This window comes from Alligator sinensis, unplaced genomic scaffold (genome assembly GCF_000455745.1).
Source record: "Alligator sinensis unplaced genomic scaffold, ASM45574v1 scaffold608_2, whole genome shotgun sequence".
NCBI classification, from domain to species: domain Eukaryota; kingdom Metazoa; phylum Chordata; order Crocodylia; family Alligatoridae; genus Alligator; species Alligator sinensis.
In genome coordinates this window covers 286771-302435 of record NW_005842527.1, presented here as the reverse complement: position 1 = coordinate 302435, position 15665 = coordinate 286771, and the positions used below count along the sequence as shown (strand labels likewise).

The window sequence follows — 15665 nt, the reverse complement described above, 5'->3', positions numbered from 1 at the left end:
AGTCTCTCTTTGTAGGGCCTGGCCTGCTGCCCCCTGACCATGGGAGTGGCCCTCCTCTGGACCCTCTCAGTACTGGCCACATCCCTCTTGAAGTGTGGTGCCCAGAACTGGATGCAGTACTCCAACTGCGGTCTGACCAGTGCTGCATAGAGGGGAAGGATCACCTCCCTAGACCTGCTTGTGATGCATCTGTAGATACACAACAAGGTGCGGTTAGCCTTACTGACCACTTCCTCATATTGGTGGCTCCTGTCCATCCTGGAGTCAACAATGACTCCAAGATCCCTTTCAGCTGCTGTGTTGTTGAGAAGGGTGTTCCCCAGCCTATAGGTGTGTTGCAGGTTCTTTCTCCCTAGATGCAGCACCCTGCATTTGTCTGCATTGAACTCCATCCTATTCTCATCCACTCACCTCTGTAACCTGTCTAGATCTAGTTAGATTCTGTCCCTTCCCTCCAGTGAGCCCACTTCTCCCCACATCTTTGTGTCATCAACGAATTTGGATAGCGTGCTTTCCACACCCACCTCCAAGTCCCTGTAAAGATGTTGAATAGCACAGGCCTGAGGACTGAGCCCTGGGGAACTCCACTGCCCACATCCCTCCAGGTCAAAAACGACCCATCCACCACCACTCTCTGGCTGCGACCACCGAGCCAATTTGCCACCCATCTGACTGTGTAGGCATCAATGCCGCAGTCGCCTAGCTTTTTTATGAGAATGGGGTGAGAAACAGTGTCAAAGGCCATCTTGAAGTCCAGGTAGATGACAGCCACCTCAACGCCCACATCCAAGGACTTTGTGACCTGGAAACAAGGTTAGTCAGGCAGGATCACATATTTTGGAAATACTGTTCAAATGAGTACATTAAGAAACTAATTCATTGTATAGCTGTTTCTTTTATGGGAGGATTTGAATTCATAAGGACTTACCTTGGTAAATACAGTGCATACAGCAGACAGAATGGTTCTGTTCTTGTCATTCTAAGATGATCCCTGGACTGCTTAAGCATAAGTGAAGGTCTCTGAAAGGTATCCTTACTACATCTCTCTAAAGCAGAAAGTTAGCGTGACTGAACCTGCCTGGTTCAGAGTGTCATGAGCTTTCATAGGCAACAGTGTACTTCATCAGATGGTAGAAATGGACATTGTAGGTACTGATGACTTTAAAGCAAGGTGTGAGTTAAAACGCAATATATTTGATTTAGGAAGTCCACTAGTGCTATAAAAGGGGTTTCTTTCTTTCCTATTTCAGTGATGCCACTCCCAAGCATCCAAAAAGTGAAAAATCCATGAAATATACCATCGGTCTTGAATTTGTATTTGTCTTCTGGAGTTTGAACCTTTGTGTTAAGCTTGAAATATGACTTTTGTTTCTCTTCAGTTACAACGACTATAAACATTACTTTAAAAAGGAGAGAGCTCTTGTGATTCTTACCTAATCCCATGACTCCAGGAGCTTCAAGAAAAATGAGACATGCCACAAGATGTGACTAAACTCACAAAAACCTCTCTTTCTTTACACCAGATCAGTGTGTATTGATCTTAATATGCTACTGTGGACAGGCTAAGTTGGTGGTTTCCAACCTTTTTAGACTCAAAGCACCCCTCAGAAAATGCCAGCTTTCTTACCTTTTACTTTTTTCTTGTCTGTGGAAAAATAATAGAGCAATTCTGTTGCAAAGAACTCGGAAAGAGCACAGAATGTTTGTAACACCATGGGTTCCTGTTTTAAATCTCTGGATTTATCTTGTATAGGTGTCTGCGCACATAACGGTACTAATTTTTGGTGGCACCCTTAAAAGGTTCTCATGGCACCTTGGCTGGGAATTACCAGAAATGGAAACATGACATAGAAGCACCACCTTCAGTGTAAGCAAATGGAATGCATGCATGCAAAGCAAATATATTAGGGTTACCATGCATCTGGGTTTTTCCGGACATGTCCTCTTTTTGGGTCCCCCCCATCTCCATCCAGGGAGTTTTTAAAAAATATCAGCAAATGTCTGGGATTTTGCTCTACCTCTTCCCGGTACTTTCCGGCTTGCCCCAGCAAGGAGCTGCTTGCGGGCCTGAGGGGAGGGGAGGCAGAGCCATCGTGTGTCTGCGTGCAGGCCCTGGCAGCTGCAGGCAGATAAGTCCATGTGTGTGTGCATGACTGCGGATGCTGGAGCTGCAGCAGGGTGGGGAGGCGGGGAGGTACCTGCCCCTCTAGTGTGGGAATGGGGTGGGGAGGTTTTGGGGAGGCAGCAGGGAGCAGTATGGGCCACAGGGCTGGGAGGGACAAGGTCTGTGGGTCAGGAATGGCAGGTATCAGCAGGGGTGGGGGACTGTGGGTGGGGAGTGAGGGGCACCAGCATGGTCTGAGGGTGGGGTACTGTGGCTTGGGAGTGAGGGGCAGGGGCAGGGCACAGGCATATCACTGCCCCCCTCCCCCAGTCATATACCCCCTGCCTCCTTACCCCCACAGGTGTCCTCTTTTTTTGAAACTGGAAATATGGTAACCCTAAATATATTACCTTAGAATGAGAAGTATTTAAATTATATTCTCCTTTTAGGATTTTGTGTCATTGCCAATCCAGCATCCAAACACCTACATAGTGGACTCAGTTCCATTTAATGTCTGAATGTTCTGAATTACTCTTTGTCGCTACTTAGCAAAGTTCTTTGTGTTTGAACAAAGGCTTTGCTTCCTTGTGGCCTCTATGGCTTTTTTTCCTGCTATATGATACTCTGGTGAGGTCATGCAGCTGAGTCTCTAATACTGCAGTCACTTTCAGTACAATGTGTTTGATAGCTTAAGCAAAGGCTCAAGGAGAAGAAGCTTGGTTTGTTAAATGGACCCACACAGCTTTGGTAAGAGCAAAACAAAGCGAAACAAGTAATTGGCAGGCTTTTAATGCTTTATAAGTAAATATTGGGGTCATGGCATTCTTCCAAGCAGCTTATCATGAAGAACATTTGTACAGGATCCTTCTTCTGCCCTTGCTTATTCTTCTATCTTCTTAGTCTGCATCTGACTAGTCTGACCCAAACTCGCAGCTGGGATGCAGGCACTGACACTGTAGTAACAAAATTCTAAGTTTTGAAAAGTAGTTTTATGGCTCTAGGTTTTCTTTCCTTATGTGAGTGCCCAGTTAATGTATTCATTCTTTCTGAAAGGCTTACATATTGCAAGGCGTTTGTTATAAACTAGCAGTATTGTTCCAGTCGTGGTGCTAAATTATACTAGTGAGATATTGTTAGTTAAAATGGATTTATATACACTACACTTACTTTAATGTTACATTGCTTTGCAATGAAGATCAAATATATCTCTAATTCCTCTCCTTCTATTTTTCTGTCCATCTTATATGGGCAGTGCATCTTTTGTCAAAAAGAGGAGATATTGGAGGTCATTAAAGATACCAACATTGCCTATTTAAGCTCGAGTCAAGAATCTGTTTGACGGGTATAGGTGGGTACGTGGCTTTCTGTGCAAGGGTGGTGGGAGAACTAATACTAGTCTGACTTCATGTGTATGTTTGATCACGACTCCCTCTAGTGACCAGATCCAGTTACAAGTGACTTACAATATTGTAGAACTGAACAAATACTGTGCTTTTGTGCTGAAAGTCACAGGTTCGATTCCAGTCAATTGTGTGCGTGCATACCCACACAGTCACTGTTCTTTACAGCACAAGTAGAAAATTTATTCTAAATCACTTGTTCTTTCCTGCATTGTAGCTATTGCAGGTAAATAGCTTTCCACTTTCTGAATTAATAGGCAGTGTGTTATGCACATTTTTAAACAGTGGCAATCTATTTAGCTGAAAATAGATTGAAATGCTTTACAAAGCTTCTTTGGTCCAAAAATATTAATAACTTTTGAAAATGTCAAACCATTGTGTGTTAATTCTTGTCGGAGACTTTTGAATAGACTTGATTCAAATTTTGTGTCCCTACCTCCAATTGCCCTGCTCCCCAGCCTTCCCCTTGCAAGCCCCAAGCAGCTCCTTGCTAGGGCAAGCCAGGAAATACTGAGAAAGCAGAGGCAGAGCAAAATCCGGGCATTTGTTGATATTTTTAAAAACTGCCCGGATGGCAATGGGAGGACCCAAAAAGAGGACATGTCCAGGAAACCCGGACATATGATAGCCCTAATGTAGAATGTTATTTGTATGCTAAGCAGTCTAGTTGCAAGCAACATCAAGTAGCAACAGTGCTTTGTGATCCACGTTGGCTGATTTTTGCTTTCCTGGTGGAATTAGTATTGACTTTTTACCTCTAGATCCCTAAACAGCCTGGTACTAGCCTCCTTGGCAGGCTTCCTTTTCCCTTCTGTGTTACTGCCCCAAGATATAGTCCAGGAAGATTTTATGCTACCTTGTCCCTGTTCTGATATATTCCAGCTCTGTTGAACTTCAAGTCTGATTACAAAGCCCTTCTGTTTTCCCAAGCTTTGAGTCAGGAAAAGTGTATAAAGACATAGTATGTAATGACTTGGGGTAATTTTCAGGTTTCCATTTTTCCTGCTCAAGAGGTGTGTGTGTGTGTGTGTGAGAATATATACATGTAATGGGTGAGTGGGTGAATTTTAAAAAAGCACATAGCCCTGTGTTGTTACTTTGATCTAGCTATAACAACAATACCAGAATCATTTATTTAAGTACATTTAAACAGCTAGGGTTTATTTTTATGACTCTAAAGGTAATCAGAACACACTTCAAAAAGCCAAAAGCAAGATAGAATAGTACTACTTGTTTTGGGCTGATCAGTGAGAATAGCCTGGTGTTACTAAGTGGTACCACCCACGTTACAAAGGAGTACAATGTTGCATCCTAAAGAAGGAGCCGGTGCCACCTGCAGGATCCTTTTAGAACAGGTGTCCCAGATACAGCAACTTGAAAACTAAATAAAAAAGAGCTGTCACAAACTGGTTATAATCATATGAGATTTGGTTATGTTGTATTCCACTGATTGCTGCAGAGCATTGGGACATTACATGTTAGTTTGATGTTTAACTAACTTAACTCCCACCAGCACTAATAAAATTAAGGGGACTAGTACCAAAAATATTTGTTAGGAGTTTGCCCTTGTGTGCCAAAATTTCCTTTTTTCTGTAAATAATATTTAAAAAAATGTACGTAACGTTCACAAGAATTACATAGACTATGGATTGCTCCTGGGCTGCTGTTGAGTTTATAAATTGTGAAAGTACTTTTGCAATGATTTGTCCATTTTACTACCTTAGCAATGTAGAGAGAAACATCTATTTTATATTCAGAACTCGTATCTGTTTATTTGTTACTAGGGTTTTGTATTGATACCCATGCCAAGTATCAATAGATTCATGTAATGGAGTTCCTAGTTTGGCATGTGAATTTTCATTTTTCTCTCTGTCTCTGTTTTTTTCCATTCTGCTTAAAGAAAGCTCTGTTTGGGGTAGGTTTCCTTTTCCTCTTTGTTTTATTTTGTCACTGCTCCTTTTGAAATATTTCAAGCAGTTAAGTGGAAGACGGTCTTGCAACATGATTGAAAGTTGGTCAAACACCAGATTAGTCTAATCTCCTCAAGCCAGCTCATTCTGCACCCCTTACTGGATAATGTCTTTGTCATATATTTTATCTTGGACTTCATGAGCTGCATTGCCTCAGGATGGAAAATACAGTCCTAGTTCACAGACTGAAGTGCAATCAGTAATGTAATTGCAACCTGATCCACTAATTCGTTTGAAGAATGTAACCAAGGCCTTCAACTGGCACAAGAAATGGAATGGAAGTAAACAGAGGAACTGGGGCAGAATGATGATATACTCATAGAAACAGAATCAGGAAGAAGACAGGCAGCCACATTCTGTACATATTCATTTGTGTTGGTTTTTAGCTTCAACTAGAGAGAATTAGAGTAGCCTAAGACAGAAATGACACATGTTCCGATAGAGGTAGTTACCCATGTTAGTCTGAAGTCAGTCAGAAGGCAGAGTAGATTTGAAACCTTTATAGACTAACTAAATAATATATATATATATATATATTTATATATAGAAGAACTTATAGTTAGAATAACTTGTATACAACTTGTGTGTGTGTATATAGAATAACTTCATAGAATAACTAAATAAGATATCTATCTATCTAGATATAGATATATATCTCGATATAGGTATCTATCTATAATAGAGAGAAAGGGAGCACAAGTTTTCATGAACCCAAGTTCACCTCAGTATGCTGATCTGTGACTAGATCTTCTTTTGAGGCTCTGATGCTATTTAACTCAGAGATAAAACAGTACAAGGATTCAGGATTCCAATGAGGGTGTGGAGAGGGTTGCTGGTATGCCTTAAATTGGCAGGGCAGCCAGTCTTAAAATAATCACCTTTTTTATTTTGCTGTTAATATTAGCCATGTTCTATCACAGCTAAACTATGAAACTGCTATTCATACGTGATAGTATTTTTGGGGACAGCACTAACTTGACATGATGTGACAGTGTTAGCAGAATTTCCAGTAAAGCAGTATTTGCTGAGAAGCTTTTGAGGAAAGAGTCTGTTGTTGAATTCAATCTGTTCAGGAGACATGGTATACAGGAGGTGTTAATAGTTCAATATGGAGAAAGAGGTCAAAGGATAGAGTTGGGAACAGGGATGGCTGATGATGCCCCCTCTCACTCCCCACCTGCCCCAAAGCATAAGAGTGTGCCATTTTTGCATAGTGACAGCTACAAGTAATGTTGTCTTCAGTAGTGACATCACCATTTGTATGATTCCTTGAATGCAGCATTTTAATAAAGCTTTATGGGGATGGAAATAATTGGCCTTTCCTACTTTATGAAGTTTTGAATTTTGTTTTGTTTTGAGCAAACAAAGAATTTCAAAATCATGTTTGAAAATGCAATTCCTGAAAAACATTGTTTTGGGTTAAACTTACCAATTTTATTTTGGTATTCTTAATATTATAATGGATTTCAAAATGAGAAATCACAATGTTCCATTCTGAAAATGTTAAAATGCAGAATTTGAGTCTTATGCATGTGTGTTCTCCATCTGTCTTGTTTTTTCCTTAAAATGAACTTTCATCCATGTCAGTATGATCCCATGAGAAATTTTGTTTTTGACAAAACTATATTTTCCTATAGGAAAAAATGCTAACAGAACATCTGAACAAGCTTTTATTTTTGTTAGTCATTTCCATCTGAAGAATGTATCCTAATTAAGTTTTCTAAAGAATAATATAGGGTTCATGACAGCTGAAGTGGTGGGGACAGCCCCGTGCTCAGGCAGAGGAAATGGGATCTGGTACAGCTGTCGGATAAAACGCTCTAACAGAAAGCACCTTAGGTTAGTAATCATCCATCGAGGGTTTACTTAGAGCACGATCCACCATTTTTAAGTGCTCTAAGAGCCCTAAACTTCTGTTCAGTTATGCCTTTAGAGTGCTTTCTGCTGGTTTAACATGCACTATGTGTAACTTCTATATCTAACCTAGAGGGCAAATTGCTAGTACCCAGTTATTGATTCCAGTTTCGGGTGGTGAAGAAACTCAAATTGTACCGTTTTGTGAGGTTTTTCACACTGGATGATATCCAGTGTGGGAGCTGGGTATTATTTAAATAAATGGAGCGGGGAGGGGAGGGCTAAACCCAATTAGGGTAAAACAAAAAATACAATCTCAGTATTTGAAGTATACAATCTCTTTTGATTTTTTTACATAATTCTGTACCTACCATCATTTTGATCTAAAGACCTTGGGGAGAAAAGAAGGTTTCTTGGAATCTGTGCATTATTACTGAACTGAACAGAAGCAGGAAGAGCCAGAAATCTCATGAAGTGCTCCTGATGTATTATTTTTCAGACCTGTTTTGCAGACTCAAAATATTTGCTTAGTTCAAATGACAATCCAAACATTAAGATTTATTTTTTTTACTTTAAACTCCTGGCTCTTTCTGGAGTACCACTATTCATTTTTGTTTCTATCTAGAGAATAAAAATGGGAACTAATAAAAACATTTATAGTCACTGAGAGAGAATGACTGACCTGAAGCATCTTTAAAAAAGAGAGCTAAAATTTCAATTCATAGCTATTTAGAACAATTAAAAATATGTTCAGTAATATTTATTTGTAATAAAGTATGAGTCATTTAAGAGATTACAAAGCCAACTATACTTTAGGACAGTTTGCTTACTATACTATTGCCTATGTTGCACGAATGAATGGCATTTGAGTTATGTGGGGGTTTTTAAAGTTATAAACAAAAAAGATCTTTTAGTTGCTGATGTGCTCCTGTTTTTGCATGTTGTAACAAATGGAAGTTTAACAATTTCTCATTTTTGCTCTATTTGTTAGAGCGGGGGTTGTCAATTGGGGATACACATACTCATGGGGGTACTTGGAAAGTACTAGGGGGTACGGGCAGGCAGGCAATATGAGCAGGGTTGGGGGAGGGGCGAGGGCAGCAGCTCCCCTCTGTGGGCTTTGCAGGTGCTGCCTAGCCGGCTGGATGGAGGAGGTGGCTTGCACGTGGCGGCCACCCTGTGCCACGACTGCCTGCCCCCTCACTCCATGTTTGGCTGCCACCCCCCTCACCCCACCCCCGCTCTGCCAGCAGGGGTTGTCTACTGGGGGTACACATACCACCAGAGGTACTTGGAAAGTACTAGGGGGTACAGGCAGGCGGGCAGTATGAGCAGGGTTGGGGGAGAGGGGAGGGCAGCAGCTCCCCTCTGTGGGCTTCGCAGGTGCTACAGATAACCTCTGCTTAAAAGAGGTTGAAAACCCCTGTGTTAGCAGCATTTCTGAGTTTTGAGGGGAAAATCAAATGATCCTGACAATGTTAAAGAAATTTTGGTCTAAGACCTACCACTGAGCCCTTTTGGGTGGTCCTGGCTGATTTTGGTATGTAAAAACGCGTGCTTTTGGTTTCTGCTAGTGTCGCTTACTTTATTTGAGAAATATAAACAGTATCACTGTGTTTATTCATAAACTTATAGTTAAATACATATTGCATAGAAGTCTTTCTAATTGGAATGTTCCTGTGAAGAGTGCCTAAATACATATAAAGTACTTAGAATTACAAATACTGCAGCTTTTATACTCAGTCCTGGACCCAGGAAGTTTTAAGTTGGCATAATAATATAGTGTCAACTAATGCTCAAATAAAAGACATTCAGAGGTGTCCTGGAAGTTTTCATGAGGTTCCTATTGTAACTGAACTCGCAACTACTTTCTTAATTTAATGAGTAATGCTTATGTTGAAGCTGTTTGCAGCAGGCCATACTGAGAAACATTAAGAAGTCATAAGCAGGTCTCAACATCAAAAAATCATGAAGCTGCCTTAAAACTCATGGCATTGGGGTGGTGGTACAGGGAAGGTGTTTTGATTTACTTTCTGGTTTTAGAGTCTTCGGCCTGTACCCACAATTGTCAAGCTTCACTGTGCAAACCTGAGAGCTAAGAACTTCTTTTTTTTTTTTTTTTTCTTTTTTTTTTTGAATAAAAGCTAAGATTTTGCTATAGCCACTTGTTTCCAAAAGCTGGGTTTTGACTCAAATAGAATATGACTTGCAAAACAGCCATGAGACTTGGCAGTACCAAGTTCACTGAAAAAAAGCGCATGAAATTAATATAATTTGAAAATAATATTAATTTATCTAGAAGATCAGACTGTTTGTTGATCATTTTTGTACGCTACTCTATTAAGCTTCTTTCCTGCTATCTGTTAATAGCTTTAGCTACATGACAAGATCCCAATGTGTAGGGCTGGGCAGGGGCAGTGCCAGCTCCACCAGACCCAGTCCCAACACGTGAGCGTGGTACTTAATCCCCCTGGACTCCATCCCAGCGTGCAGGGCATAGGATGGGGCAGTGCCAGGCCCCAGAACCCTGTCTGGCCCACAGATGGATTCTGTGCCATTCATCTGACCCATGAGGCCAAAAGGTTGAGCACCACTGCTGTAGATCATAGGTCAGCAACTTACAGTGCCAGGGTCAGATCTGGTACGTGGAACCCTTAGATCTGGCCTGTGGAACTATGACTTTGGTGTCATCCAGCAGCAAGGTGACACTGCTGACACTGTCCCACAATCAGGTGCAGAGATGTAACATGCAAAGAGTGCACCCAGGGAAGTTGTCTCTCATCCTTTCCACCCACCCTTTGGCTTGTACCTTCTGGTTTCTTCAAGAGACAGCATATAGGAGTAATAGCAGCCAGCAGCGCAGGTACTGTGTGAGACAGTGTATAAGGCCTTCTGGGAATTGCAGTTCTTTATAGTGGAGTTAGCTGTTGCTCAGGACAAGCTGTCACATTATTTTTGTTGCTGAAGCCTATGCCAAAGGGACTTTAAAAAAAAAAAAGATGATTTTGGCATGGGATCAAACCTTCCCCCTGCAGCAGCAAACTCTACTGCTACTCTGCAAATTTCCCAGAGCAGTTCGTGCTCTGTGATATGCACTGCCTGTGCTGGTGCTTCCTGTAGCTAGGAAGTACAGGTGGATGGGAAAATGATGTGTCCATCCTGAACCTTCTGGTGCCCCTCCCCTTAGTCAGGGGTGGGCAAAATGCGGCGCGTGGGCCAAACGCGGCCCACCAGGCCATCCTATCCGGCCTGCAGGGCCCTTAAAAAATTTAGAAAATTAATATTTATCTGCCCTTGGCTGCCTGCCATGTGGCCCTTGATGGCTTGCCAAAACTCAGTAAGCGGCCCTCCACCCAAAATAATTGCCTGCCCCTGCCTTACGTGGTGCTCGGAGCACATGCCCTACTTCTCCCTTTTCCCTCCTCCAACCAAGAAGTTATGCTAAGACCATGTTTTAAAGATTTTCTAGAGAATATGATTGGCCCCTGTTATTTTGCATTTGCTTAAACACATATTTTATTTTAATATTATAGAAAGTAGCATCCATTATGATACAGCAGTTTAATTCAAAGCTGCCAAATTGGGATATTTGTGAAAAACCTTTAGTGGAATAGTAGTGTTTGTCTGGATTTTCAAAATTGTTTCTGGCAGCAGTTAAAGCTGTTGAAAGTCTCTCAATTAGTTCAGTAAACACTATATTTTTTGTGGAGTAATTGAATGACCCTGAATTCAATTTATGAGTGCATTATTAAAAAGCCCATGCATAGAACTACCAGCTTGAGTACTGTTTGTTATTTTGCAGCAAACACTGTCATGCCTGAAGAAGAGGCACATGTGCATAGACTCTTGAGAGGTGAATGTTGGCAGATGTCTCATTCTACATGTAATGTTCTCAGATTGTGATGTCACAAAAGCCAGGTTATGACTTCTTTATAAGCGCTAATAGAAAGGAATGCTTGTCTTTAATGGGCAGGGAAATTTACATTCAAAATAAAAATAGAATATTTCTGTCAAGAAAATAAATTCTTATGTGAATGTTCTCTTCTTGCTATTTAACTCCAGTACAAAACTCCCTTTTAAAAATATCCTAGTTATTTGTGAAAGAGATTAGCAATTTTAATCTTATGGGATCACTGGATTACCCTCAGTGTGTTTTCCTGGTTAATAACACTTAAATGTTTATCCTAATTCTGGGATGTTCAGACAGAAAGGATATTGATAAAATAACCATGTTTTGAAGTGTTAACGTTGTTGTACTTTGCATTTTTAATTTAAAACTTTTTATTTAAATGCCTTGAATTTACAGAAGTAATTTTCTGGCATTCTAAAATAAATTAAAAAATGAAATACTATATTAATTCATGTGATTATTTTATTCCGATATATCCCATTGTTTACTAGTACCTATTGGCTTTACTGGTAAATTACTGAGTAGTAAGTAATTTATGCATTGGCTCAGTATTCAGAAACCATATGTATCACTTCATTGAATTCAAATTGATGGTAGTTAGCTTGCCAAGCCTTTGGAATTAGTGTCTGTGTATTTATTCTAACCAACTGTTTAACAGTGATAAGCACAGGTAATTAATTTGGAGTAATCTGTTTAAAAAACAGATGCAGATTCATTTTTAATCCCTGCTAGAGAGTGGCTACAATCCGTGTTTCTGTTTTATTATATATTCTAATACTTAAAGGATTTCTAGGAAACTTTAAGCTATCAGGGCCTTGTTTGTTTAAATTGTGTGGAAAAGTGTGCAGCTTCTATCCCTACAGTCACATGGACAGTGATCTTTTTGAATAAATGCTTATAATAATTGAAATCATCTTAGTGACAGGAGGTGGAAAATCATCAGCAGTTTCAAGATGTATAGTAGTCACTATGTAGGTGACATTTAGCTAAGAAAAAAAATCAGGCAAGATTTGAAGTGACTGGGGTTTTTTAATTGAAAAAAGATTGAAAGATTTGAGCCTGAGCTGCTATGAACTAAATTATTTTATATAGTCTTAAGTAATGGAGATAAGTGAGCAGTACTTTATTTCCTATAGTATGACTTTGGATTTCACCCAGAGATATCTTAAAATCATGCCCAGTGCTCCTAGGTTTTGAATACATATTTAAAATTGTGAAATTTCAGCACAGGGATGGTATGCCTGGTATATATCCAATTAAAATTTCTAAGAAATCACAAATATATTGCATTGTTTACATTTTATATATACACAGACCTTTGTTGGAGATCTGTGCTGCATTCTTGTTTGGTAGATCTGGTAATAGGGATTTAGACAAATCCTATGAATCAGATAAAGCCATAACAGTTAAAAAAATAAATCTTAACCCCCTCTCTTAGCTGTGCAATAAACTGAGTTTGGGAAGGTATGGAAGTCTCCCAGAACGTTGTATTCAGTGCCCTTGTAGCCCTTCCTCTGCTTTCTAGAAATTATCCATGCAAATAAAGCAACTCTCCTTATGCAAGGAAGCTATTAGGGATAGAAAATTTGAGTGATTCTGGATGACTTTTTTCCCTTTCATTTAGTGCCAAAAAAAATTAGGCTGCCTAGTTTATTACAAACATGTATGGTGGTATATATTGCATTGTGCTTCACAAATCATGATCAAAGACATGCGTCCTGTCCCAAACAGATTTATACCTTTGTCTCCCAGGTGAAATACCACTGTTGCTCAAATTAGTGATAAGGAAATCTGTAACCAACTTCCCAGGGAAGTGGTCTTCGCCCTTTCCTTGGGCAAATTCAAGAGGAGGTTGGATGATCACCTGTCTGGGGTCTTGTGAACCCAGCATTCATTCCTGCCTATGGCAGGGGGTCAGGCTAGATGATCTGTTCAGGTCCCTCCTGACCCTAGCTACTATGAAATCTTGAATCATTCAAAGGCTTAAAAGCGGGACTTGAAAAATGTTTCAGATTTAATTTAGCCATGGACTGATACAAAAGAGAAGGAGGACCAATTGATGCAGGGCTAGTCCATGGGTTGGTGCCTAGCTGCCAATCCCTTCAATGCTTTTGCTGCTGTGGTGGCTGGGTTGGTTCCCCAGGCTTCCCCTCCCTCGTCCAGCTTCCACTTCATCCCCCAGCTCCTGGGGGCAGGGTGGTGCTGTGCAAGGGTTCAGGGCTGTCCATGCTGCATACATGATAGACATGGCAAAGAAATCAGCTGGGCTTTGCATGCTGTAAACAGAAGGGAAAATCTGGACAACATATGGTTGGGGGGAGAGGGGCGCTGCTCAGCCAGAGCTCCCTAGTATGGTGTTTAAAGTTTGACAGCCAAAGCCTTCCCTCAACCAATGCCAAGCAGCTCGGCCTGTGCTGTCTGGAGTGGGGTTTTGTCTGGTCTGACAGACCTGAGTGAACTGGACCTGGGATGCTGTGGGGTTGAGGCTGACAATCAGCTGATTGTCAGTCCCAGTTCCTGGAAGGCCCTGGGTCTCTAATGGGACCTGGGATTGTCCATCTGGGTCAACAATCAGCTGATTGTTGGTTCCACATAGGCATCCAGCTTTCAACTAGCCAATGCAGGGAGAACCAAAGGCAAGTAGTAATGGCACTATTGGGAAATGATCCCCAATCCCAAAATCATGCCTCCAGCCGTATACATGTGGCATGGCAAGGGATGTGATTATTAGGTTCATGGATTGGATCCAATCATGTCATTAAATCAATGTGTGCCAGTGGCCTTTGAAGGGTTGCCCATATTTAGGGAGAAGGGTAATCTAACAAATCTTGTCCCTCTCTAAATGTATAGTCCTATTTAAGAGTGAGATCACAAACCACAATCCAGTAGTATTTAAAACAAACAAATACTGTCTTACAAATAACTCATATAAAAACATTGTTTTAAAAACTCAGGATTGGTAGATGTTATAATATATGTTCTAAAACTTAGAGAATTCTATTATATTTTGTTAAGTGGATATGAATAGTTCCTCCATTGCATAGTAGGAAGACAGGTATTTGACTGAGAATTCACTTAAAAATGTAGAACTTGAAGGAAAAAAAGTCTTTCAGACCAATTGCTGATATGCCTTATTTATTAAAATGATCACAGGTATCTATCAGATTCCTTGTACTATCCATCTAGGTTAGTAAACCCTTACTGCTGTTTTAACACGTAAGTCCTGCTATCTTGTTAAAGACACTTGGAATGAGTGGCATTCTTCAATTTTTTTGAGGGGGTGGAGGTGACTGAAGCTGAAACTATAACCCTAACCTGCGGGAGGAAAGGTGTCTTTCACCTGGAATGTACTGACTGTGCCTGAGAATACTTTTCTTTCTTTATATCCCTCAGGTTTCAGTAACCTGGTCTTGTTGAGATGCCAGATAAAACAGGGGGTCCGGAAGCTGTCCCCAGGAATGAAGGTTAGTATTGTTTTCTTGTTGAGAAACCTCTTTCTTATTTTCTCAGACTAAATATTGATGGTGGGGGGACATAACCGTTATATCTTTGGTGAATCTAACTTGGAAAAGATTTTAAAATGTTGATACTCAGTTTTCATTGCATTTTTGACTTCCAGAAAAATTATGATAAAATCTTCCTATTTATGCATTTTTTTGATGTTTGTCCAAATATTGCTTACTTTTCACTTATTAGTGAAAAGCCTCTTTCCTATAACATTTATTGCTTGAAGTAATTTAAATAAACAATATTTGCTAACATGTAGAGAGGCTCAGTGAGCTGCCTTTTTTTAAACCTTATAAAGATAGTGCTTAATATTTTGTTGGCAGTGAGAATATTTTTGTTTTCTGTGATCAATATTTCAATGTGAGAGAATGAAATTCAACTCCCAGATCTATATGCAAGCACCTAAATAAGTAATCTCAAAATTCAAAGGTGTGAACATCCGTGGTTCTTATTGAAATTAATTGAATCTTCAAATAGTATCAATTCTGAGAATCTGGATTCTGCGAATCTGGATAAGTTTCTATCATTTGAAAATTTTAGACTCGATTCCTAGTGAAAATGAGTTGTTACAAATCTACTGTATATTTAGTGTTCTTCTCTTAGAATCATTTGGGAGTAGAAGTAGAAGCCTTTTAGAGGTCATGGCTTGAGAAACTTCAGTATAGCCTTGTGGTGGGGGTTTTGACTTATACCTGTAGTCTGTTGCACAGCTGGCCATTTGTTCTGAAGCTGATTTACCAAGCTCTCCATCTCCACCCATTAAAAAATAAGCAATTTATAATTGAGAGATTTCTTTGGGAAAACTTCCTTAGCTTAACTACAAAGAGCCTGTCTACTAGTTTCTGTTGCTTTGGTTACTGTGTAGTTCAGCAGATTTTGCCAAGGGCATTCTGAAAGCAGTAACATACATACATACATAC

At 40.2% G+C, this 15665-nt stretch overlaps 1 protein-coding gene across 2 annotated transcripts in view; it reads left to right on the top strand.

The window, feature by feature from the left end:
- PLEKHG1 (pleckstrin homology and RhoGEF domain containing G1) overlaps positions 1–15665 on the top strand; it is a 215221-nt gene that overhangs the window by 35047 nt on the left and 164509 nt on the right. For both annotated transcript variants that reach the window (XM_014523737.2, XM_025213424.1), the window contains exon 2: positions 14632–14702. In XM_014523737.2, coding sequence (XP_014379223.1) covers positions 14657–14702 — 46 coding nt within the window. In that variant the 5' untranslated portion in view covers positions 14632–14656. The remainder of the gene's footprint in view (positions 1–14631; positions 14703–15665) is intronic.